General features: G+C 45.1%; 1 protein-coding gene across 3 annotated transcripts in view; it reads left to right on the top strand.

Annotated features, from left to right (window-relative positions):
* The window catches only part of ANKMY1 (ankyrin repeat and MYND domain containing 1), a 54,506-nt gene that overhangs the window by 21,107 nt on the left and 7,180 nt on the right, over positions 1 to 26,219 (top strand). For all 3 annotated transcript variants that reach the window (XM_066598223.1, XM_066598224.1, XM_066598222.1), the window contains 4 exons: positions 1,682 to 1,822; positions 5,351 to 5,506; positions 5,638 to 5,745; positions 5,930 to 6,061. In XM_066598223.1, the coding sequence (XP_066454320.1) occupies positions 1,682 to 1,822; positions 5,351 to 5,506; positions 5,638 to 5,745; positions 5,930 to 6,061 (537 nt within the window). The remainder of the gene's footprint in view (positions 1 to 1,681; positions 1,823 to 5,350; positions 5,507 to 5,637; positions 5,746 to 5,929; positions 6,062 to 26,219) is intronic.

The raw sequence follows: 26,219 nt of genomic DNA, 5'->3' as shown, positions 1-26,219 counted from the left end.
GGCAGACATATCAATGTATTCACACTGGTTTCCTGGTAACCTATCTTTCCTGGCGCAACGTTTTTATGCAACTAAAATTGGTCGAATACATTGGAAAGCAATTCTTCAAATGGTCCACTGGATGAAAGATAAAAGTCTGATTGGTGGGGGTCTCACCGCTGAGATCCCCACCTACCCCAACAGGGGTCATGTCCCCCCCCCTCCAACACTGCAGGCTTACTCCACCCCCTGCAGTGAGGAGGAGCTTAAATGAAGTGGCAGTCGAGCATGTGTAGCATCGCGGCCCGAAAATACATGAACGGCAAATAGTCGCGATTGAGTCCCGAGCTTAATTAGCGTTTTCTCATCCATTTACACGGGCGTATCGCGGGAAAAATACAACGCAACGCAGAATTCTGTCAGTTGGCAGAAATACTCGGAATGACGTCTAATAGCTGAAATAGCAGCAGCTTTCATCTTTTCCGAGCGTTGGATGCAGGTAAATTCCCTCCCCCTCTCTTTTTTTTTTCAGCTCCCATAGGAGTCTATGGGAACTTCCAGCGTTTTTCATCAAAATTGGTCTAGACCTATGTTTTGACGCAGTGAGAAAAACTGGCGAGTCGATTTCTTGGTTTGACGGCGCAATTTTTTTTAACGCGCCTGATAATCGCTCATGTGAATGAATGCATTGGAATCCAATGCTTCACACGGTTACGATTTTTACCTGACGTTTTATCGCGGCGTAAGAGTCACGTAAAACGTTTGTGTGTATCAGGCCTCATAGATAGCTTTTCCCTATCACAGGTCACTGATAACCAAGGGAACAGCTTACACACAAAGATGGGTGCATGTTCTACATTACAAATGGGTCTCAGACAGCCTCTTTAACCCTTTCCAATCCACTGTCTGACCTCTTAACATATTATGATTTAAGGCTGTAGAGCTCCGATGTTGGAAGACGTCCGTCGGGGTTCTCTTACTGTATATTGCCAGCCCCTCTGCTGTCGGAGGCTATCCAACATGTCACCTCATGCAGTACTGGCTTTAGCCAGCAGATAGCGCCGTTGTATAACGGCAGAAAAAGAGTAAGCCCTCTAGGAAAACCAGGATACAAATTGGATTGGGAAGGGTTATTAAACCTCCCCCATTGTTGACTTTATTTTCAGTCCCGTCTACTTTTCAGTTTTGCTATGTGTCTATGATACAATTCTCAGATATTGACCTATTTAAAATTGCCTTGTCAAAAGACACAAGGTAGTCATTAGTTATTGATACGTAACGTAGGAACGCCTGGCTCCACTACGATATGGTTGGCCGCTAAATCTCATCATTAGAAAATATTAAGTACTGCGATGGGAATTATTGGGCTGTTCAGCGTAATTACTTGTAAGGACTGATTGCCATCTCCTCTTTCCATTACCCCGCATAAGACTTTGCTGCTAGCTCAACATATTTTCTGATCAATGAGTTCTACTGTTCATTAGTCGCCGGGCATAACTTGTCCCATATAGATAATTCCGTCGGTGATCAATTCATTTATTAAATCACACGCTTTTCTTCTCATGTCGCAGTTCTCAATCAATAATTGTCTGTTGGCGCTGCGGATCATCATGGCCTGATGAGTATTACTGCAGATGTAATTCAGTTGAGGAGTTGACAGTCTGAGGTTGGTGATAATGTGACAATATATTTTATTCCGCAGCATGGCTCCCTTACCCCGCTACACATCGCCGCAGCCTTGCCAGTGGCTGAAGGCATCCGGATGACAGAGATTTTGCTGCATGTTGCCTCAGATCCGAACATTAGCGCTGAGGATGAGGACTACGTGTATGATCATGACAGGGTATGGTACATCAGTACTGCTTATCCTCACGGGGACGTCTCATTAGTGCGCCGGAGATAAATATAGCATGCGGCATAAAGACACTTCTGTCACATAAAATGGAGCACGCAGCTCCGATGTTCCTTGGAGATTTTCTTGTGTTCGTTCTTGGAAGATCTGTGGTGACCACGGTTGGTTTCCATCAATGAACACAGATTAATGTCAAATAAAGCCAGTGTTTATCAGCAGATAAAACACCCAGAGAACAGTGCTGCGCGCAGTTTGTAGGCTCCATGAGTCGTTGATTCTTCGTTGCGGTGTCATCTCTTCTCAATACTAATCCCTATAGATTAACCCTGCTGGAAGAGCTTTCTGGGGTCTGTCAGGCTGTCAGCTATGTCTCCATCCTCTTGATAGATGGCACTACTATTTTAGTGCAATACTGTAGAATATTGTTTAATCTTTAACACTGAGTTATCACTTCTTTGCTCAGAATGTTTGCCCCAGTTTTCAAACAATAGTCAAAGTTTTTCCATAAAATACATAAAAAACTTATTTTCTAATGGAGTAACAGTAACCCTGTTAGTTTGCCTTAAAGGAGCATTCCGGAGACTGGGCAAAGTTTTCAAAATTGTCCTCTTATATTAGTGTGAATCGTGAAACTGAACTCCAGTACCTTATTTGGTTGACCTACACCATCTCTGCTTTCCAGCCAGCTTCAGATTTTCACATCGTTATATAAATTGGCCGCCAGATCAGAATAGTCATCAAGGTATAATAATAGTTAATTGCACAGAAATGCATTGTGTTTTTTAGGTCACCTTCACATGGACAATTGTCTGCAGCAAAGTTACATGCATCAAAAAATTGCATCTAATGAACCCAGTAGTATCCTATGGAGACCTGCAGATAAAACAATTTGTAGACACGTCAAAAAAATCACACCAAAAAAAAATAGGACATCAGCAGCAGAATTCAGCGACTGAAATTCCCTGCTGCCTGAAAAAATAGGTCTTGACCTATCTTGTTGCAGAAAATCGCAGAAGACTCCATAGACTGCTATGGGAGACTATGCGAGGCTGCTGGCAAAGGGTGATTAACTTCCCAGCAGCGCAGATGCCAGGGTTTCCCTACGGGGAAGAAGGAATTTCCCAGCAACGCAAATGTCGGGGTTACCCTGCAGGAGAGAAGAAGGAATTTCCCCACAGCGGAGAGAGAGGGATTCTACTGCAGGAGAGAAAAAGGAAATCCCCAGTAGCGGGATTTCCACCCTCTCTCCCTACAGCTGGGGAATCTACGCTGCTGGGGATATTCCTCCAGCCCCGCTGAGATGAAGGGAAGCCCCGCGGAAACAGGGGTTCCTACAGGACTTTGCTTCATCTTTCTCTCCTCCTGAAGCTGCAGCATTTTTTTGCTACAACACGCAGCTCTCAATCGTGTGAATAGGCAATTTCACGGTTGATTAAGCTCTGGACTTGATAGTGGGAAATCGTCCATCCACACTATTTTCTGCAGCACTACTGTAATGGCCCAAAGTCACTGGGGCCTCTCCAGAATTAATGCTATATGTAGATTGTATTGTCTTGTACTTTGTCTGGTATAGCGTCTTTAATGTGGAATGAATCCGCTAAATGTATTAATGTTTGCAGGAATGAAAGGGTTAACATCTGCAAATGTGCTGTCTGTGTCTGGGAATGTATCATTTTATGTTGTGAGTTTGAAGTCATGTGATCATGCTTCATATATGTGTTTGCAAGGTGGAATGTGAGGGAGATGAGGCAGTCTTGTCAAGAGAGTTAGTCTGAGAGAGGCCGCCTGCAGATGGCCAGGTTGGATCCGGCAGCGAGAATTCTCGGCGAGTACTCACTCGTGCTCCGCAGCTCCAAATCTTTCATGTGCTGGCTGTCGGACAGCCGGCGCATGCGCAGACCGGAGTCAGCGGCCGGCGAGTGACGTTTCTGTGTTGGGCTCTGCGAGCCCCGCACAGAATTAGAGCATGCCGTGGTTTGTTTTCCGCACGAGATTTCGCGCAGCCAAACCGCAGCCGTCTGCCTAGGATTGCGTTTGCTAACGCAATCCTATGGCAGCTTCCAAGAGTAGAAATTCTGCGGGAAATCCCGCCGCGGAATTTCTGCCCGTCTGCAGGCGGCCAGAGAGAGAGAGTGAGAGAGATGCTTTTGGACCCCCACAGACACTGATCGGTCTGTGTGTGGATAATGGAAGAGGCCGAGCAATTTCCCGAGAATTTCCCTAGGATTATTAGCCCCAGGACTTCTTCCCACTAAGCAAAGGAGAGGAGATCGCCATGCAACTCTGAGAGTTGGCTTGAAGTGTGAGTGTTGACTGGTTGAGAGTCCAGGGAAGTAAGGAGTATGTTTCCAGGAGAGGAGCTACACAGATAACTGAGACTGTGGGCCCAAGATTCATCTTGATTTTTGCCTCTCTGTCACGCGAGCAACTTTGCCTGCACTGGTGTTTTGCTCTGGTCTGTGACATTGCTGTGTGAAAGGTCCTGGAAACTGACCCTAACCTACTGATACAAGAGAGCCCTGCTTATAAGCAGGTAAATAACCCTGATAAGGCCAGCCCCACGTTAGAAACCTAGGATGACTCTGACTTTCCCTAATTGGAAACAGGGATTGTGGCAAAGGCTAGGTATAATATAAATATAAACCACAACCTTTTAGGGAGAAGATGTAACCACACCAGAGATAAAGATCTCACCAGACAGACTTAAAGGGGTATTCCAGTCTATTTTAATTGATGACTTATCCCCTGGACAAGTCATTATTAGTTGACAGACATGAGTCCGCCACTGATGGGTCCCTGTCCATCAGCTGATCAGTGCAGCAGGCTGGACGTTGTCATCAATGGTCAGAGGAAGCAGGAGCAATACCAGCTTTACTCCCATTGAAATCAATGGGAGTGCACGCTGCTGCACCTGTTACCTCTGATTATTGATGATGACGTCCGGCCCGCTGTACTTCACAGTGGGCCGGACAATTAGCTGATGGACAGCAGTCTTGTGCAGCAGACTCTTGTCTTTCAACTACTGATGACCTAACCAGAAATAGACTAGAATACCCCTTTAACTTGAATGATACTGAGGTCAATCAGGAAACCACCAACTGTATGAGATACCACTTCAGGCAGAGGGCCTTCAGCCAGGTAACAGACTCTAGCCAAACAGGAGTCAGACATAGAGCTCAGACAGCATGTCAAACCAGACTAACTGAGGCAGGAGTATAACCGGCGCCCTCTGAGAGGAGGGGCTGAAATAAATTACACAGCTATATGGCAATTGGCTAGCCAACCAATCAGTCCATAACAGCAGGAGAAGTGTCACTGTCGGCACCCAGCACCCAAATGACACTGAGCAAGTGCTGGCATGATAATGTAGCGGACTGGGGCTCATGCAAGCTGTTACCCTGAACACAATCTTCACTCTTTAGCCTGCAGTGCCATGACAATACTGACAAGCTGGTAAGCAGCAAAATGACTAACAAAATTTGGCATTAGTCCTTAACTATATGTGAAATGTTCCTTCAGGGAGAGACAAATGGAGTGATCCTTGGGTTTTCTATGAAAGGTGGCCTTGAAACAGGTCTTCCTCTTTACAACTACTTTGATAAAATCCCCTGTGTTCCAGAGGAGGGAGGCCGTACGCCTCTGCACGTGGCATGTGAACGTGAGGACAACTATAAGGTAAGCTTACAGCAAACCTCTTATGTAATATTGTAGTTACATTTAGAGGGGATGTCTAGTTTGCAGTTGGGCCATACCAATCCCCTTTACAGGCTAATCCAAAGATGTGATATGTCTTTTTGATTTTACAGTTTGCCAGGGATATAATTTCTTTACTCCTTGCCCACAATGCCAAGGTCAACATCTTATGGAGTGGTCACTCTCCTCTCTCCTTGGCTATTGCTAGTGGAAATGACTTGGTGAGAATCATGTACAGATATTTCTTTATATTAGCGGATCGTTATGGTTTATCTTATTGTGATATGCCTGTGATGTGTTGTTTATCAGTAGAACTTTGTAATTTTTTTCCATTGTGTTATTTTCCCATTTTGTCTTGTTTTCCAATAAAAAGTTCTCCACACAAGTTCTTTGCTGTTTTTCCAGGCTGTGAAAGAGCTGTTAGCTAATGGAGCAGACCCTAACCTGGCTCTCAGCAGAGGATCAGGCAGCGCTTTATGTGCAGCTGTGAATATCGCTTACGAGAAGAAAAGAACTTTAGCTGCAAGGATCGCTCTGGTAAGATTACATTCGTATGATTTCATCCAGGAGACACCGCAGAAGGAGTTTTCATGGCCATCCATCCCTCCTCTTTCAGAACTTTCTCAGCTTGATGTTTCTTAGATGCCGATTCTACTCTCCATGTCTGGCAATGCCGCAGTACTTGTGAATAGTGTTAGTATTACCTATGAGGAAGTTGCAAAACTATAAGGAACTGCATAGCAGAAGTATAGACTCATTATTATCTAGATGCACAATTTAGTAAAGTCAAATTACATTTTATTGAGCATGCTTAGAAATCCAGTGATTAGTGCTGAATTCTAGCAAGGGATGCTTACATAATGAATAATTAAAGGGTTTTGTTGGGCAAATTCTATGCTCACCTATCCTCTGGACATCATTATTGGGCTTGGAGCAGGCAGTCTCAGAGGCTGCTTCACTCCCATTGAAATCAATGGAAGTCCGGGCCTATTACACTTAGGGCACTTCTGCCTCCGACACCGGGGTTGTACGTGGAAGTGTAATTGAAAGCAGTGCTTCCATTCAATACAATTAGAGTGAAGCCTTCCTGCTCCGACCTTGACGGCAAAAAATCTGCAGGAAATGTAGTATTACATGATGGCCATCCAGATGAATGACTGACCATATACACTCATTGTCAAAAAAATGAAGCTCCTAGAAGGAGTTGTTGGAATCTAATGAAAGTTTATGTGTGATTGCAACATTGATGTAAGTAAGTGATTACAATATCAGAGCAAAAGGATCATTTATTGTGGAAAACTGAACACTTGAAGGGAGGCTCTAGTACCCTGTTGTACCGCCTCTAGCTTTGATACAAGATGTGATATGGGCGGGCATGGAGGCTTTAGTACCTTGTTGTACCGCCTCTAGCTTGTATACAAGATGTGATACGGGCGGGCATGGAGGCTCTAGTACCCTGTTGTACCGCCTCTAGCTTGGATACAAGATGTGATACGGGCGGGCATGGAGGCTCTAGTACCCTGTTGTACCGCTTCTAGCTTGTATACAAGATGTGATACGGGCGGACATGGAAGCTCTAGTACCCTGTTGTACCGTATCTAGCTTGGATACAAGATGTGATACGGGCGGGCATGGAGGCTCTAGTACCCTGTTGTACCGCCTCTAGCTTGGATACAAGATGTGATATGAGTGGGCATGGAGGCTCTAGTACCCTGTTGTACCACCTCTAGCTTGTATACAAGATGTGATACGGACGGGCATGGAGGCTCTAGTACCCTCTTGTACCGCCTCTAGCTTGTATACAAGATGTGATACGGATGGGCATGGAGGCTCTAGTACTCTCTTATACCGCCTCTAGCATGGATACAAGATGTGATATGGGCGGGCATGGAGGCTCTAGTACCCTGTTGTACTACCTCTAGCTTGTATACAAGATGTGATACGGATGGGCATGGAGGCTCTAGTACCCTCTTGTACCGCCTCTTGCTTGGATACAAGATGTGATACGGGCGGGCATGAAGGCTCTAGTACCCTGTTGTACTGCCTTTAGCTTGGATACAAGCTGTGATACGAGCGGGCATGGAGGCTCTAGTACCCTGTTGTACCGCCTCTAGCTTGTATACAGGCTGTGATACTGGCCGGCATGGAGGCTCTAGTACCCTGTTGTACTACCTCTAGCTTGTATACAAGATGTGATACGGATGGGCATGGAGGCTCTAGTACCCTCTTGTACCGCCTCTAGCTTGGATACAAGATGTGATACGGGCGGGCATGAAGGCTCTAGTACCCTGTTGTACTGCCTTTAGCTTGGATACAAGCTGTGATACGAGCGGGCATGGAGGCTCTAGTACCCTGTTGTACCGCCTCTAGCTTGTATACAGGCTGTGATACTGGCCGGCATGGAGGCTCTAGTACCCTGTTGTACGGCCTCTAGCTTGGATACAAGACATGATACGGGCGGGCATATAGGCTCTAGTACCCTGTTGTACTGCCTCTAGCTTGTATACAAGATGTGATACAGGCGGGCATGGAGGCCATAGTACCCAGTTGTACAGCCTCTAGCTTGAATACAAGATGTGATGCTGGTGGGCACGGAGGCTCTAGTACCCTGATGTACCGCCTCTAGCTTGGATGCAAGATGTGATATGGGTGGGCATGGTATTCTGCGGCATCTCACTCCACATTTGCTGTTACTGAGCTTCTAGATCATGAAAACTTGCAGGCTGTCAAAGTTGATGATAAATCTGGCTACAATGTTGTGGGGACATTCCTGTGACCCCCTTATGTGTATGGTCGAGCATTATCCTGCTGGAGGCCTCTTGGAAGCCGCCATGAGAGGAACACCTGTGGCTGCAGGATGTCCTGAACATATCGCTGAGCTGTCATTGTCCCTCATACCACTACTAGGGTTGACTGATGGTCGTATGCAATGCCTCCCCAGACCATCACACCAGCAGGGGGCAGTGTGCTGCTCCACAGCAAAGACAGGATTGAGGCGCTCACCCCTAGGTCTCCAGACACAAACATGGCTGTTGTCAGCGCCTAAACTAAACCTGGATTCGTCACTCAAGGCAACCCTGTTCCACCCCATAGCAGTTCAGTTTCATCATTTCATCACGACACCACTGCAAACGGAGGCAATGGTGGGTGATGTCAAAGGAAGCATGTGTAAGTGAGAATCACTCTTAGCATACCTTTGTGTACCCTGAAAGTTGTCCAGTTTTTTTTTTCTTACCACAGCCAATTGACTTCAATGTCTTTACAGAGACTTTTAACTTTTGCCAACAGTTACTGTTCTTCCAATATTTTCACCTTGGTGTGCTGAAGATGATAGCTAGAGATGAGCAAGCATAATCGCTAAGGGCAATTACTCGAGCGTGTATTGTCCTTTGGCGAGTACCTGCCCGCTTGGAAGAAAAGAATTGGGTGCCGGCGCTGGTGAGCGGTGAGTTGCAGGAGGGAGCGGGGGGGGGGGGGGGGCAGGAGGGAGAAAGAGAGATCTCCCCTCCGCTCCCCCACCGGCACCCGAATCTTTTCTTCCACGCGGGCAGGTACTCGCTAAGGACAATGCTCGCTTGAGTAATTGCCCTTAGCGAGTATGCACACTCATCTCTATTGATAGCCCAAAAAAGAAGCCATATTGTGGTTCTTTAAAGACCCTAAAGTATGCTTCACATCTGCTCAAGTCTTGAGGTCCATGCTTTTGTTGGTGCAGAATCTATGCTTTCACTCTGTTGGACAAGAATGATCTACATCTGTGAGTTTCACATCTAAAAAATGTACCTCCTCCAAGAAGAATTACTTTATTGCTGACCTTCAACTTCTGGCTGTCAAGCCTGGCCTGCTGACATTACATCATCTGCTGAATTTCTAAAGTTTTCATAATACTCAGATCATAAAACTTTGGAGTATTTTCAAAAGTTCAGCTTCAGAGAGCCTTATTTAGACCAGTGATTTATCTCTACATTATAGTATCTGTCCATTTGCAGTCACTAGTCTTAGTCTTTGTCTTTGCTGGACGTACATGCTGTTGGTCAGATATTACAGTGACCTTCAACACTGACCTTCATTCCTCTGAGTTACGGAATGTCACACGGCTGAACCCAAATTAGGGTGTCCTAATTTGGGTTCAGCTCCACAACTAACAAAACCTTTCTTCAGCAAAACTTTCCACTATGTCTTATCTCATTGTCCACTTCATTGGAGGATTCGTTGTCAGGATCTTGTTATCTCCCTTGACTTTAACTGGAAATCAATCAGAATTCAAAGGGTGTGTCTACAGCAGTTCCTGGCGATTTATGGCTCCTACTTTGAGAATAAGTGTGTTGAACAGCTTCTGTTGGTTAGGTCAGCTACAATTAAGGACAATACATCCGAAACGCGTCAACTGTTCATTGGCATCTGCAGATTTAATGGAGCTGTTGTTTTAATGGATCCAATAAAGTTTTAAATTTTATCCATCGCCACCTGCACGCTGGATATGTAACTTCGGTTGGGCTAGTTTACCGGTGTTGAAGCGGTGTCCCTGCGGACTTGTTTGGTGGATGTTTTCCATGCAGTGTTGAAGCTGACTTCCTCCCTTCCTTAATAGCTTACGGCAAACACATTTCAAAGTCTCCCTTCTGTATAGTCCGTGGCAGAAATCCATCCATCATTCTTCATATTTCACATTAGAGCCTTGGATGACATCTGCAACTTACTTTAAAAGAGTTTTCCCACCATATATAGTGATGTGCAGTAACTGATGTGATCAGTAGGGATGACAGAGCCCCTACAATATTTGGAAGGGTGCTCAGTGCTGCAGACCCTTTAGTTTCTCCCTGAACAGTAACATTGGTCTTTTTATTCTCAGGATCAGTGGTAGGGGACTCAGAGGTCAAATCCCAACCGAGCCGGCGAGATGCCTTCGTATTGCAGCATGGGAATACTCTTTTAATTCTCTGCATAAGGCCACATTCATACAAGCGTGAATCTCTCTTGTGTGTTGCGAGACGCATTAAAAACTTGTGTGAATATGAACTCTATTATTTTGAATGGAGTCATACATATGAGCGATGATTTGCTTTACAGCGATGCTGCAAGGTAAAATATACAGCCTCGTGTGGCGCAGAGTGTAAGCTTTCGCCTATGACCTGAAAGTTGCAAGTTCAATCCGCGCATCATTCAGGTAGCCGGCTAAAGGTTGACTCAGCCTTCCATCCTTCCGAGGTCGGTAAAATGCGTGATTGTCCTGGGCATTTAGATCCTGCAGTCCTGATGATTGGAACAGAGACAGTGGATTTCAGCATGGGAAGTAAATGTAAAAAAACTACAAGATAGTGAAGTACTGGCAGAATGCTAGGCTTGCTACACACCCCCTCCCTGATAGTGGATTGCAAACAGCAGGACCTCAGATAAATGGGGAAGACCACCTGAAAATCAGAACTTACAGACACGAAACAGGGTGCAAACAGCAGCGAATGATTGAGTAAGGAGAATATGGTGTATTTTAGAAAACTTGTGGAAAACTCAGGTACACCATAACAATAATAAAAAATGAATAAAGAAATAAAGAAAAATGAAAAAAGCACATACAGAATTGGGGGAATAGGGCTAAGCAGCACATGAGAAAAAAAACTTGGGTGTACTAATAGATCATATACTGAACATGAGTCAACAATGTGATGCAGCAGCCAAAAAGGCAAACACAATTCTGGGATGTATTAAGAGAAGCATAGAGTCTAGATCACGTGAGGTTATTATCCCCCACTACTCTTCCTTGGTCGGACCTCATCTGGAATACTGTGTTCAGTTCTGGACACCCCACTTTAAAAAATACATTGGCAAACTGGAGCAAGTTCAGAGAAGAGTTACCAAGATGTTAAACAGTCTGCAAATCATGTCCTATGAGGAACAGTTAAAGGATCTGGGAATGTTTAGCTTGTAAAAAAGAAGGCTGAGAGAAGCCTTAATAGCGGTCTACAAATATCTGAAGGGCTGTCACAGTGTAGAGGGATCAGCTCTATTCTCATTTGCACAAGGAAAGACTGGAAGCAATGGCATGAAACTGAAAGTGAGGAGACACAGATTAGATATTAGAAAAAACTTTCTGACAGTGAGGGTGATCAATGAGTGGAACAGGTTACCACGGGAGGTGGTGAGTTCTCCTTCAATGGAAGTGTTCAAACAAAGGCTGCACAAATATCTGTCTGGGATGATTTAGTGAATTGTGCACTTAGAAGGGGGTTGGACCCGATGAACCTGGAGGTCCTTCCAACTCTACCATTCTATAATTCTATGAATATTTTAGTGCTATAAAGTATTCTTGTAAATCTAGACATTTCTTGCCAAGTTGATCTCTAAGTCAACTAAGACTGTAGGTGCCATAAGGATATATTCACATCTTGTGGATTTGCTGTGGATTTTTTGCTGCATTGGGCTGTATACCGCGACCTACCACAAGGCCCTACTGTGATTCTGGTAACACATGCTATCCATTGGGGTTGAACGGCACGTCTCACATACCCACATGCTGTGCGTACCTACTGGTCTAGGTGCAGTCATACTGCTATATCATCTGGCTGGTTGTACAAAATCCTCCTCCTCCTGGGGGTTTAGTAGGGATTATGTAGACTATTCTGTGACAAGGTAATGCTGATACATGTCTTGGAGATACCATGGGTGCCATTTGGTGCTACATACTGTAACAATCAGTAAACTATGCCATTGGTGCACACAGACACACTATGATAACCAAAGTTTAACGATACAGTTTGCCCACAAGGAGGGCGTCTATTTTGATATATAGTTTTAATTTAAGGTTATTCCCTAGGTTCATTTATTTAATTAAGTCAGTACTTATATCACTAGTGCTGAGACAATCAAGTAATTAATACATTGTCTCAGGGGCACTCACGAAGCAGAACTGAACTCTCTCACCAATGTTAAATGGTGAGAGCATTAAAAAAAAGCCATTTTCATCACATTTTACAAAAGGGTCATATAGTAATGTGTGTATTTATTTAGTTTGTAGGCACTCTCGTAACTTCACATCCACAACCCACGATGTGCAAGAAGTCTTTTATTATAATCAGCCATGGATAGCCATTTTGAATCACTTAGCTTTCATACACAAGTATCAGATGTTGCTTGATAACTCATCATCCTGAGTGGTATATAAATGTGTATTGTTCTGTATGATTACATTCCAGTTTACGGTATATACCATTCCGAGAAGAGCTGGATGAACAGCACTATGGCCAGAGTAATGGCTGACATTAGTTTTAGTTCAGAGAACAGAGGGTAATTAAGGATGACCCTTAGGGCTTCTTCAGACTACCGAATTTGGGTGCATTTATAAACGTTTAAAAGATATGTGCGCAATACGCAGAGAATAGAACTCATTGATATCAATGGGCTCTTTCACATGGGCGATTTTTTTTTTTTTTGCTCGCATTTCATATGTGTGCAAAAAAATAGGACCTGTTCTATCTTCCTGCGTAATTGCAAAGCAAAGGTCCCCTAGAAGTGCTTGGGAAGTGCGCAAATGTGCAATACGCTGCGCAATTGTGTGCAAAATAGATCACATCAGGACCTCATTAGGCTAAATAGCCCTTTAAATCAGTGTCGCTCCCCCCCCCCCCCCCCCCCGAACCTGCTCGGACAAGATTGCAGTTACTCAAGAAGAGCGATGCTGGCTCGAGTAACTGCCTTATCTGAGCAGGCTCGCTCATCTCTATTAAAGATGTTTCCAGATCAAATTCTCTGTGAAATCCAGGATTTATGCTACTGAACACAACCTTAGGGTATATTCACACACGGCTTAAATGCTGCATGGAATATCCGCAGCATTAGGCCTCATTCACACAAGCGTATGCATTTTCACGCTGGCCGCATCTCGGCTAAAAATCGCATCAATGAAGAATATCCGCGATCAAGTCCCAAGCTTAATTAGTGTTTTCTCGTCCATTCACACCGGCGTATTGCGGGAAAAATACACAGCAGCACAGAAATTATTCGGTCTGCAGAAATCCTCGGGATGACTTCTAATAGCTTCGATAGCTTAAATAGCGACAGCTGTTTTCTTTTCCGAGCGTCAGACAAAGGTGAAATCCCTCCTCCTCTCTTTTTTTTTAATTTCATCTCCCATAGGAGTCAATGGGAATTGTGGCAAGTTGGTGGTCACTCGCCTGCGGATCGCTGACCTCTCAGACAGGAAAATGGCGCACCACACGTGTAGAAATGCTTCATGAGACGTGGATTTTCTTTAAGACTGGCACCTGCCAGCCTTTATTTCACAGCAAACAGCATACACAAACACAGTCCATGTGCAATCCTGGGTTCACCACCTACTGGGTCACTGTCACTACCCTGCCTGGGGTGTCTAGAAGGCGCCTTCCTCTATCAGACGTGCGACTGACCCAAAACTGATCCGCACGGATCGGGCTCCCAGTTCCTGACACGGCATCTCAATGCTTCCACTGGTCCACACTGGACCTCAGGCTTTCAGCCCTTCCAGCTCACCTGAGCTATAACTTCCCCCTGAGATTGTTGGAAACTGAGCTTTTATCTAGTTCCTGCTCCACCCCTTGGTGTTAACCCTAGCACCAGAAGTCCTGTCTGCAGCCCTCTACAGGCCCTTCTGTATACTGCACTACTACAGAGTGTACAGCATTTTTCAGCAAAAGATAGGTCAAGAGCTAACTTTTAATGCAGCAAGAAAAATAGGTGACCGAAACTGTCGACAGTTTCTCGTTTTGATTGTGCAATTTTTTTACATGACCAAAAATCGCTCATGTGAATGAATGCATTGGAATCCAGTGCTTCACATGGTCGTAGTTTTTCAACGCAGCTCCAATAGCTGCATAAAAATGCTTGAGTGAGCGAGGCCTTACCGATACAAGCGATGTCGATGAGCTTTTGACAGATCTCATCCACATAGTGTGGAAAAAATCCAAACGAAATCCACAGCTGAACTGACCTGTGGTGCAGATTTCAACCTCTCTAGGACCAGAGCGGTACCTCCCTAAAGGACCAGACAAACATGTGGAAACTTCCATTTCACACATGTGGAAGTTTTATGGCAGTTTTTTTTTTTTGCTTTTTTTAAGGGCTGCTAAAAATACTTTTAGCTGTTTTTTTTTTTTCATGACATCTAAGGTTATTTTTTAATAGCTTTTTTTACAGAATTTTTTTGCACCTTTTTATTATGGGTAATGTGTGCAAAAAGTTAAAAAATCAGATTTTCCTTTTTTTATAGTTTGTTATTTATACAATTTGTATATTTATGCAAACAAATGGGTTCCCCATTTGGTTTTGGACAATTTGATATATATATAATTTGTATAGTTTCAGATTACAGGGTGGATATGATGACAGTTTAGGCAGTGGTCAGCAGGGGGTTGTTTTCTTATAGCTGTATTTTATTCTATAACTAGCTTACCCGTCGCGCGTTGCTGCGAAGACAGACAGACATACATTCATTCGTTTTTATATATCTAGATAACAACCAATCACAGCGCAGCTTTCATGTTACCTCAGTGGTATAATATATAACAACCAATCACAGCGCAGCTTTCATTTGACCTTAGCAGTATAAAATATAACAACCAATCACAGCGCAGCTTTCATGTTACCTCAGCAGTAAGAGAAATAACAACCAATCACAGCGCAACTTTTATTCTGCCTCAGCAATATAAAAAATAGCAACCAATCACAGCGCAGCTTTCATGTTACCTCTGCGGTATTATATATAGCAGCAACCAATCACAGCGCAGCTTTCATGTTACCTCAGTGGTATAATATATAACAACGAATCGCAGCACAGCTTTCATGCAACCTCAGTAGTATAAGAAGTAGCCACCAATCACAGCACAGCTTTCATGTTACCTCAGCAGTATAAGAAATAGCAACCAATCACAGCACAGCTTTCATTTTACCTCAGCATTCTCAATATCCAGCAATTGTCTTGCGAAACGTTCGGTGGATGCATCATTTTGTAGTTGAACACGTATCCCGTTGCTCGTAATGCCTTTTGCTTTCGTGCTTGAGATGGAAATCAAACGATCTTTGTCTGGGAGGCATAACTGTCGACGCTGCTCGCACGCGCGCCACCGATCGTAGGATAGTTGTACTATGCCTATAATCTTCCCAGGAGTGTACTCAGCAACTTCCCAAAGTCTCATGGCAATTGGATGAATGGTGTAGTAATGCATAAAGGACAGACAGACAGACATACATTCATTTATATATATCAGAAAGTGAGAGAATTAGATTCCGTACGTAAAAGTTGGACGCTAATTGTTTTGCGCTTAGAATTGAATAATCAACTTGGGACCCATTAACTTTTCCTATTTATGACATATTCAATGCCCGTGCCAAATTTCAAGTTTCTATGTGAGAAAATGACATTCCGTACGTAAAATTTGGACGCTAATTGTTTGGCGCATAGAATTGAATAATCGAGTTGGGACCCATTAGCATTTTCTATTTATGACATATTCAATGCCAGTGCCAAATTTCAAGTTTCTATGTGAGAAAATTACATTCTGTACGTAAAATTTGGACGCTAATTCTTTGGCGCATAGAATTGAATAATCGAGTTGGGACCCATTATATTTTCCTAATTATGACATAATCAATGCTCGTGCCAAATTTCAAGTTTCTATGACATTGGAAAGTGAGAGAATTAGATTCTGTACGTAAAATTTGGACGCTAATTCTTTGGTGCTTAGAATTGAATAATGGAGTTGGGACCCATTAACTTTTCCTATTTATGACATAATCAATGCTCATGCCAAATTTCAAGTTTCTATGACATCGCGAAGTGAGAGAATTAGTGGCAGTGATGGAAATCAAACGATCTACGTGGGGGGGGGGGGCGCAACTGTCGACGACGCACGCACGCGCGCCATTTATCGTAGGATAATTTTACTATGCCTATAATCTTCCCAGGAGTGTACTCAACAACTTCCCAAAGTTTCATGGCGATCGGATGAATGGTGTAGTAGCGCATAAAGGACAAACACACACACAGACACGCATACATTCAATTTTATATATAGATAAACTAGCTGATATACCCGGCTTCGCCCGAGTTAATTTGGTACTGGTGTTTATCTGGTGTTCACACGGAAAATCTTACGAAGTCGTGGTTACTTTAGAGATACTGAGGAAAAACATATGTTCACCATTTTGCATAGTTCTCTGCGTTACCCAGGAAACACCACGTGGAGGTAACCATGCGACGTTTCCTTCATATAAAATGACATCAGGAAGTGAGAGAATTAGATTACGTACATAAAATTTGGACACTAATTCTTTTGCGCTTAGAATTGAATAATCGAGTTGGGACCCATTAACTTTTCATATTTATGACACAATCAATGCTTGTGCCAAATTTCATGTTTCTATTACATTGGGAAGTGAGAGATTTAGATTATGTACGTAAAATTTGGACGCTAATTCTTTTGCACTTAGAATTGAATAATCGAGTTGGGACCTATTAACTTTTCCTATTTATAACATAATCAATGCTCGTGCCAAATTTCCTGTTTCTATGACACCAGAAAGTGAGAAAATTATATTCCGCACGTAAAATTTGGACACTAATTCTTTTGCGCATAGAATTGAATAATGGAGTTGGGACCCATTAGCTTTTCCTATTTATGACATAATCAATGCTCGTGCCAAATTTCCTGTTTCTATGACACCAGAAAGTGAGAAAATTATATTCCGCACGTAAAATTTGGACACTAATTCTTTTGCGCATAGAATTGAATAATGGAGTTGGGACCCATTAGGTTTTCCTATTTATGACATAATCAATGCTCGTGCCAAATTTCCCGTTTCTATGACACCAGAAAGTGAGAAAATTACATTCCGCACGTAAAATTTGGACGCTAATTCTTTTGCGCATAGAATTGAATAATGGAGTTGGGACCCATTAGCTTTTCCTATTTAGGACATAATCAATGCTCGTGCCAAATTTCCTGTTTCTATGACACCGGCAAGTGAGAAAATTACATTCCGCACGTAAAATTTGGACGCTAATTCTTTTGCGCATAGAATTGAATAATCGAGTTGGGACCCATTAGCTTTTTCTATTTATGACATAATCAATGCTCGTGCCACATTTCATGTTTCTATGACACCAGAAAGTGAGAAAATTAGATTCCGTACGTAAACTTTGGACGCTAATTCTTTTGCGCATAGAATTGAATAATCGAGTTGGGACCCATTAGCTTTTACTATTTATGACATAATCAATGCTCGTGCCAAATTTCCTGTTTCTATGACACCGGAAAGTGAAGAAATTACATTTCGCACGTAAAATTTCGACGCTAATTCTTTTGCACATAGAATTGAATAATCGAGATGGGACCCATTCACTTTTCCTATTTATGACATAATCAATGCTCGTGCCAAATTTCACGTTTCTATGACACCGGAAAGTGAGAAAATTACATTCCGCACGTAAAATTTGGATGCTAATTCTTTTGCGCATAGAATTGAATAATCGAGTTGGGACCCATTAGCTTTTCCTTTTTGTGACATAATCAATGCTTGTGCCAAATTTCCCGTTTCTATGACATTGGGAAGTGAGTGATTTAGATTATGTACGTTAAATTTCGACGCCAATTCTTTTGTGCTAGAATTGAATAATCGAGTTGGGACCCAATTTCTTTTCCTATTTTGGAGATAATCTATGCTTGCGCCAAATTTCATGTTTCTACGACATTGGGAAGTTGGAGAACTTTTGGCGAGTCAGTCAGTGAGTCAGTCAGTCAGTCAGTGAGTGAGTCAGTGAGGGCTTTCAGCTTTATATATATAGATTTAAAGGGGTTGTCCCGCGCCGAAACGTTTTTTTTTTTTTTTTCAATAGGCCCCCCGTTCGGCGCGAGACAAACCCAATGCATGTGTTAAAAAAACAAAACGTTTAGTACTTACCCGAATCCCCGCGCTGCGGCGACTTCTTCCTTACCTTAGCAAGATGGCCGCCGGGATCTTCACCCACGATGCACCGCGAGTCTTCTCCCATGGTGCACCGTGGGCTCTGTGCGGTCCATTGCCGATTCCAGCCTCCTGATTGGCTGGAATCGGCACACGTGACGGGGCGGAGCTACGAGGACCAGCTCTCCGGCACGAGCGGCCCCATTCACCAGGGAGAAGACCGGACTGCGCAAGCGCGTCTAATCGGGCGATTAGACGCTGAAATTAAACGGCACCATGGAGACGAGGACGCTAGCAACGGAACAGGTACGTGAATAACTTCTGTATGGCTCATATTTAATGCACGATGTACATTACAAAGTGCATTAATATGGCCATACAGAAGTGTATAACCCCACTTGCTTTCGTGGGACAACCCCTTTAATGCATTTTTGTAACTTTTTTTTTCATTTCTGTTCCGCATGACATTGTATAAGACCTCTGGGGGACATTTATATTTTTTTTCTTATTCAACAGTTTTCCATTGTACCTGGGGTATCTATAGGAGCCCCATTTACCTGGGAAAATACCCCCCCCCCCCCATAGTGACAGTAGTCATTGGCAGAGCTGGGCTGGAAACTGCTAAGACACAGCATGTCGGGGGTCCCTGGCGATCATATCATTCCCGGGCTCCCATAGAGGCAGAGATACTGCCATTTCCTCTATTCACTACATAGCACTCATTGAGAAAGAGAAGACACAAAAGAGAAGACAGAAGCTATTATGACCTGCTTCTGTATTCTCCCCCCTTTACCCGGGTCCACGGCTGTCTCACAGCCAAGCACCTGATCTGACGTGCTAAATTACAGAAATGGGGACTTTAGTCCTGCACCGTATTTTTACTATCGGCCAGGAATAAAACCCAGGACAAAGTGTTTTATATTTGCGGTGCACTTGCTTGTTGGCTAAGTCTGTGACATGTGAATTTCAGATTTCACCTCTTTAAATGAGGGGGCCAAAATTTGCATTCAAATCTGTATGTAATGTGGATTCTGCACCAAAATCTGCAGCCGATATTCCTCAGTGGAAAATCTGCTGCATGTGAACGTTACAAATCACCGAAAAAGGTGACAAATCTATTCAAAAGACAACGAGGACCCTTTACGTGGGTTGCGAGCTTACGTATTTTGGCCAGAATATTAACTAATACCTTGTATTTATCAGTATTGCAGAAAGCATTTTGGATTGTGAAGCCCAGGTCGGCAGTTCTTAGTGTGGTTTGCTTATAAGGTGCAGGACTGTCTGCAGAATCTAATAGTATCGGCATCATTAATAGCCTTTAAACTGGCATGGTGCACCACACAGTGTGACTGACACCCTATACAAGCCTTGTCTATGTGCAAGTATAATACTAAACAACTCCCCTCCAATATTTGATAGGTATGTGAGTGGTTGTTTATCAGTATTTTGCAATGTCTTCCATATAGCAGTTTGGCTGTCTGCATGCTGTAGGATGTGGTGTCTATACCTGCCATTGTATATCTGTGTCAGTATTTCAGTAAGTATGACCGCCCTCTGTGATTTTACACGTGGAAGTCACCAAAATGCTGGATCTTTAATGCATGAGGTATTTGTGAATGTTTTTTATATACAGTGATGGGTATTTAGTTATACTGAAGTGCTGTGCCAGCGTCTCTGTCCTCCCTGGTGTGTGCCATATTTGTCAACTGGGCGCTCATATACAAGTGTAACAGCAGTGGAAGACGTCCATAAATGAGTCACATCTTGGGTGACTCTGAAGTCTTGCCCGCTTTTTCTGACACATTTTCTTTGCATGATGTAAATGTTTCGCTCTCATCAGACTGAATCTGATTTAGGTAGAACATTTTAAGAAATGTGATCTAGTATTTGCAGACTGAGTAGTAAGAAGCAACAATCTTTCAGCGGGCCCCTTTCCTCCATGCATGATGCCATTGAACGTTAGACATTTAATTAGCTAATGTTACATTTAATTTTATTATGTTGTGTTGACATGTGGCTATATGTGACAATGGTGTGCGTCACTTGTGCAATTAAAGGAGATGTCTCGAGGAAACAGTGAATTTTTTTTTTTGCCCAGTCCCCCCCATTAAGCATACATTATTAAGCCCCCCTGTAAATGACTTTTCTAGCTGGTTCGTACTTACCGTTCCAGCGTTTCAGCAACTTATAAAAGTTTCCCCAAGATGGCCGCCGGCTCTTTTCCCGTCGCTTGCTGCAGCCCGACGTGCGCGCTCCCGAGACGCTACCAGCTGTGTCTCCATGGCAACCAGACGCCCCGCAGCCGCCGACCAGTCACCCACCGCCAGGCAGCAGGTAACCGGCGCTAGCCCCCGGCTCCCCAGCGCTACGCTCCCGGCTCCCCAGCGCTACGCTCCCGGCTCCCCAGCGCTACGCTCCCGGCTCCCCAGCGCTAGACCCTGACAACAGACGAAGGCCCCGGAGCCCAGCGCTAGGTTCCGGAGCCCAGGTGAAGGCCCCAGAGCCCAGCGCTAGGTTCCGGAGCCTTCACCTGGGCTCCGGAACCTAGCGCTGGGCTCCGGGGCCTTCACCTGGGCTCCGGAACCTAGCGCTGGGCTCCGGGGCCTTCACCTGTTAGAGAAGATCACCCCCTGACCCATCACTTACCTGGGCGGCTTCTCGGGGCTGCTGGGCTGGGATGGGCTTCTCCGCTGGGCAGCTCCAGTTTCTGCATCTTCCTCTAACAGAGGATGGTACAGAATGGCCGCTCCAGCGCGCTCCCGAGCAGTGACAGCTCGTCTGCGCATGCGCAGAAGAGCTGTAGCGGGGAGCACACTGAAGCGGCTCGTGCTGAAAGGAGAAGACTGGACTGTGCAAGCTCGTCTAAAAAAGCAAGCTGCCAGCGAATTTAGACAGAACCATGGAGACGAGGACGCTAGCAACGGAGCAGGTAAGTGAATAACTTCTGTATGGCTCATATTTAATGCACGATGTACATTACAAAGTGCATTAATATGGCCATACGGAAGTGTATAACCCCACTTGGTTTCGCGAGACAACCCCTTTAACATATTAAGTACGTATGAGCGATAAACCCTGTGTTTCTGTTACTTTAATTGTTGCAGCCATGGCTTATGAGCACCTTCACACTTACTACTAACTTTGTTATTTTCTGTAAATTGCATTGGTGTGGCAGTGGCTGGCCTCACTTTTTTCATCCACTAAATTCACCCATATGTCCTAATTGGCTTAACGATAGTATATAGCCAGGCATCCAGCTTTCCATTCATTTGGAGGCTTTTTGATGAAGGAAAGATGTCCTTTAGAGCTAAATACCTGTCCAATAAGGTTTGCCTAGACACGGCAGATGGGCCTGCATGTTTTGATCAAAATGTGCGGCAAGAAGCTTGCATGTTTAGTATAGGCAACAGTTGTTCAATTTTATCCAAGTATTAAATGTGTATGAGTGCTGAGGCCTGTGTTTCTGATACTGCTAAAGTGTAGTACAGTGACTTTTTGTATTTTGTGTTTTGCATGGCAATTATAGGCAGCACACAGTTTTAACATGTTTTACATGTAATTATTGTTTGGACAAAAGCAGATTTCACTGATTCTGGTAATTCATTGTAAAAAAAGAAAGTAGCACACGACCAATGAAAACTGGCACAAGTTATACACCCTTAGGGCTTATTCACACAAACACATTTGGACTGTGTATTACATGTGCAACTCAATGAGTTCTATAAAATGAGTGTATTTGGCGCACGTATTTCGTTTGCACAAAGAAAAATGCAGCACGTTCTATTTTCTTGCATATTGCGCACTGACTTAGCACATATTAACCTAATTAAACTTAAAGGGGTTGTCCCGCGCCGAAACGGTTTTTTTTTTTTCAATAGGCCCCCGTTCGGCGCGAGACAAACACAAGGGATGGGTTAAAAAAAAAACCAGTTTAGTACTTACCCGAATCCCCACTCTGTGGCGACTTCTTTCTTACCTTAGCAAGATGGCCGCCGGGATCTTCACCCACGATGCACCGCGGGTCTTCTCCCATGGTGCACCGTGGGCTCTGTGCGGTCCATTGCCGATTCCAGCCTCCTGATTGGCTGGAATCGGCACACGTGACGGGGCGGAGCTACGAGGACCAGCTCTCCGGGACGAGCGGCCCCATTCACCAGGGAGAAGACCGGACTGCGCAAGCGTGTCTAATCGGGCGATTAGACGCTGAAATTAGACGGCACCATGGCGACGGGGACGCAAGCAACTGAACAGGTAAGTGAATAACTTCTGTATGGCTCATAATTAATGCACGATGTACATTACAAAGCGCATTAATATGGCCATACAGAAGTGCTGAACCCCACTTGCTTTCGCGGGACAACCCCTTTAATTGCCCATTGAAGTAAATAGGAGACTGCTTGTGCGTTATTTTGCGTATGCAAAAACTATAGTAGAATACGCACATGAAAAAACGCAACACACATTACACAAATACACAGTACAAAGAGGCATGTAAATATGCTTAAGCCCGTGTCAAGCCTGCCTTAGGCTATATTCACAAAAATGACTTGTTTGATGCAAAACAGATAAAAATAGTGAGGAAAAATCATAGAAACGCAAAAAATTGCATACAAATCGGTCCAACTTTTCAAGATTATATTAGAATATTAGAGATGAGCGAGCACCAAAATGCTCGGGTACTCGTTACTTGGGACGAAATTTTCGCGATGCTCGAGGGTTCGTTTCGAGTAACGAACCCCATTGAAGTCAATGGGCGACCCGAGCATTTTTGTATTTCGCCGATGCTCGCTAAGGTTTCCATTTGTGAAAATCTGGGCAATTCAAGAAAGTGATGGGAACGACACAGCAACGGATAGGGCAGGCGAGGGGCTACATGTTGGGCTGCATCTCAAGTTCCCAGGTCCCACTATTAAGCCACAATAGCGGCAAGAGTGCCCCCCCCCCCAACAATTTTTACTTCTGAAAAGCCCTCATTAGCAATGCATACCTTAGCTAAGCACCACACTACCTCCAACAAAGCACAATCACTGCCTGCATGACACTCCGCTGCCACTTCTCCTGGGTTACATGCTGCCCAACCCCCCCCCCCCCCCCGCACGACGCAGTGTCCACAGCGCACACCAAAGTGTCCCTGCGCAGCCTTCAGCTGCACTCATGCCACACCACCCTCATGTCTATTTATAAGTGCGTCTGCCATGAGGAGGAACCGCAGGCACACACTGCAGAGGGTTGGCACGGCTAGGCAGCGACCCTCTTTAAAAGGGGCGGGGCGATAGCCCACAATGCTGTACAGAAGCAATGAGAAATATAATCCTGTGCCACCGCCATCAGGAGCCGCACACGTGGGTATAGCAATGGGGAACCTATGTGCCACACACTATTCATTCTGTCAAGGTGTCTGCATGCCCCAGTCAGACCGCGTTTTTTTATAAATAGTCACAGGCAGGTACAACTCTGCAATAGGAATTCCGTGTGCACCCACAGCATGGGTGGCTCCCTGGAACCCACCGGCTGTACATAAATGTATTCCATTGCAGTGCCCATCACAGCTGAGGTAACGTCCGATTAAATGCAGGTGGGCTTCGGCCCACACTGCATGCCCCAGTCAGACTGGGGTTCTTTAGAAGTAGACACATGCAGTTACAACTCCCTGTGGACCCACAGCATGGGTGGCTCCCTGGAACCCACCGGCTGTACATAAATGTATCCCATTGCAGTGCCCATCACAGCTGAGGTAACGTCCGATTAAATGCAGGTGGGCTTCAGTCCACACTGCATGCCCCAGTCAGACTGGGGTTCTTTAGAAGTGGACACATGCAGTTACAACTCCCTGTGGACCCACAGCATGGGTGGCTCCCTGGAACCCACCGGCGGTACATAAATATATCCCATTGCAGTGCCCATCACAGCTGATGTAACGTCAGCTTTAATGCAGGTGGGCAAAAAATTTGGATTACACTGTAGGCGAGGGCCCCAAAAAATTGGTGTACCAACAGTACTAATGTACGTCAGAAAAATTGCCCATGACCAACCAAGAGGGCAGGTGAAACCCATTAATTGCTTTGGTTAATGTGGCTTAATTTGTAACTAGGCCTGGAGGCAGCCCAGTTAAAATAAAAATTGGTTCAGGTGCAAGTTTCAACGCTTTAATGAGCATTGAATCGTATAAAAATTGTTTACAAAAATTATATGACTGAGCCTTGTGGGCCTAAGAAAAATTGCCCGTTCGGCATGATTACGCCAGGTTTCAGGAGGAGGAGCAGGAGGAGGAGGATGAATATTATACACAGATTGATGAAGCTAAAAGGTCCACGTTTTTGATGGTGATAGAGAACAATGCTTCCATTCGCGGGTGCAGCCTATGTATTGTTTGCGCTAGCGACGGCTGGACGGTGCGCTGAGAGACATTGGTGGATGGGGCCGAGCACAGCGGAGGTGAGGGTGTGGGTGCAGGCCAGGAGACGGTAGTGCCTGTGTCCTGAGAGGGGGGTTGGATCTCAGTGGCAGGTTGGGGCACAGGGGGAGAGGCAGCGGTGCAAACCGGAGGCGGTGAACGGCCTTCGTCCCACCTTGTGGGGTGCTTGGCCATCATATGTCTGCGCATGCTGGTGGTGGTGAGGCTGGTGGTGGTGGCTCCCCGGCTGATCTTGGCGCGACAAAGGTTGCACACCACTGTTCGTCGGTCATCTGCACTCTCAGTGAAAAACTGCCAGACCTTTGAGGACCTCGGCCTCTGCAGGGTGGCATGGCGCGAGGGGGCGCTTTGGGAAACAGTTGGTGGATTATTCGGTCTGGCCCTGCCTCTACCCCTGGCCACCGCACTGCCTCTTCCAACCTGCCCTGCTGCTGCACTTGCCTCCCCCTCTGAAGACCTGTCCTCAGTAGGCGTAGCAAACCAGGTGGGGTCAGTCACCTCATCGTCCTGCTGCTTTTCCTCCGAATCCTCTGTGCGCTCCTCCCTCAGACTTACTCCAATTACTACTACCTGAATGATAGACAACTGTGTCTCATCGTCATCGTCCTCCTCACCCACTGAAAGCTCTTGAGACAGTTGCCGGAAGTCCCCAGCCTCATCCCCCGGACCCCGGGAACTTTCCAAAGGTTGGGCATCGGTCACGACAAACTCCTCCAGTGGGAGAGGATTCGGAACCATTGCTGCCCATTTTCGGCAGGGGCCTGAGAACAGTTCCTGGGAGTCTGCCTGCTCCTCAGAATGTGTCATTGTAATGGAGTGAGGAGGCTGGGAGGAAGGAGGAGCAGCAGCCAGAGGATTCAGAGTTGCAGCAGTGGACGGCGCAGAATTCTGGGTGGTTGATAGATTGCTGGATGCACTTTCTGCCATCCACGACAGGACCTGCTCACACTGCTCATTTTCTAATAAAGGTCTACCGCGTGGACCCATTAATTGTGAGATGAATCTGGGGACGCCAGAAACGTGCCTCTCTCCTAATCCCGCAGCAGTCGGCTGCGATACACCTGGATCAGGAGCTCGGCCTGTGCCCACACCCTGACTTGGGCCTCCGCGTCCTCGCCCGCGTCCACGTCCTCTAGGCCTACCCCTACCCCTCAGCATGCTGTATTACCAGTAGTGCAGAAACAGAACGCTGTAATTAAATGTGCCGCTTATTGGCCTGTGGTTGGAGGCTGGCTTCCCTTACGGAACGCACAGCAGAGCCAGGAAACAATTTTGTGCACGCCTGTAGTGAGACGTAGGTGTGTATGACTGAGCTAGTGAAATTCACAGCGCAGAAGCAGTCAAGTGACC

This window comes from Eleutherodactylus coqui, chromosome 1, assembly GCF_035609145.1.
Source record: "Eleutherodactylus coqui strain aEleCoq1 chromosome 1, aEleCoq1.hap1, whole genome shotgun sequence".
Taxonomy (NCBI): Eukaryota; Metazoa; Chordata; class Amphibia; order Anura; family Eleutherodactylidae; genus Eleutherodactylus; species Eleutherodactylus coqui.
The sequence above is the reverse complement of the archived record's forward strand: the minus strand, read 5'-3'. Positions and strand labels throughout refer to the sequence as shown.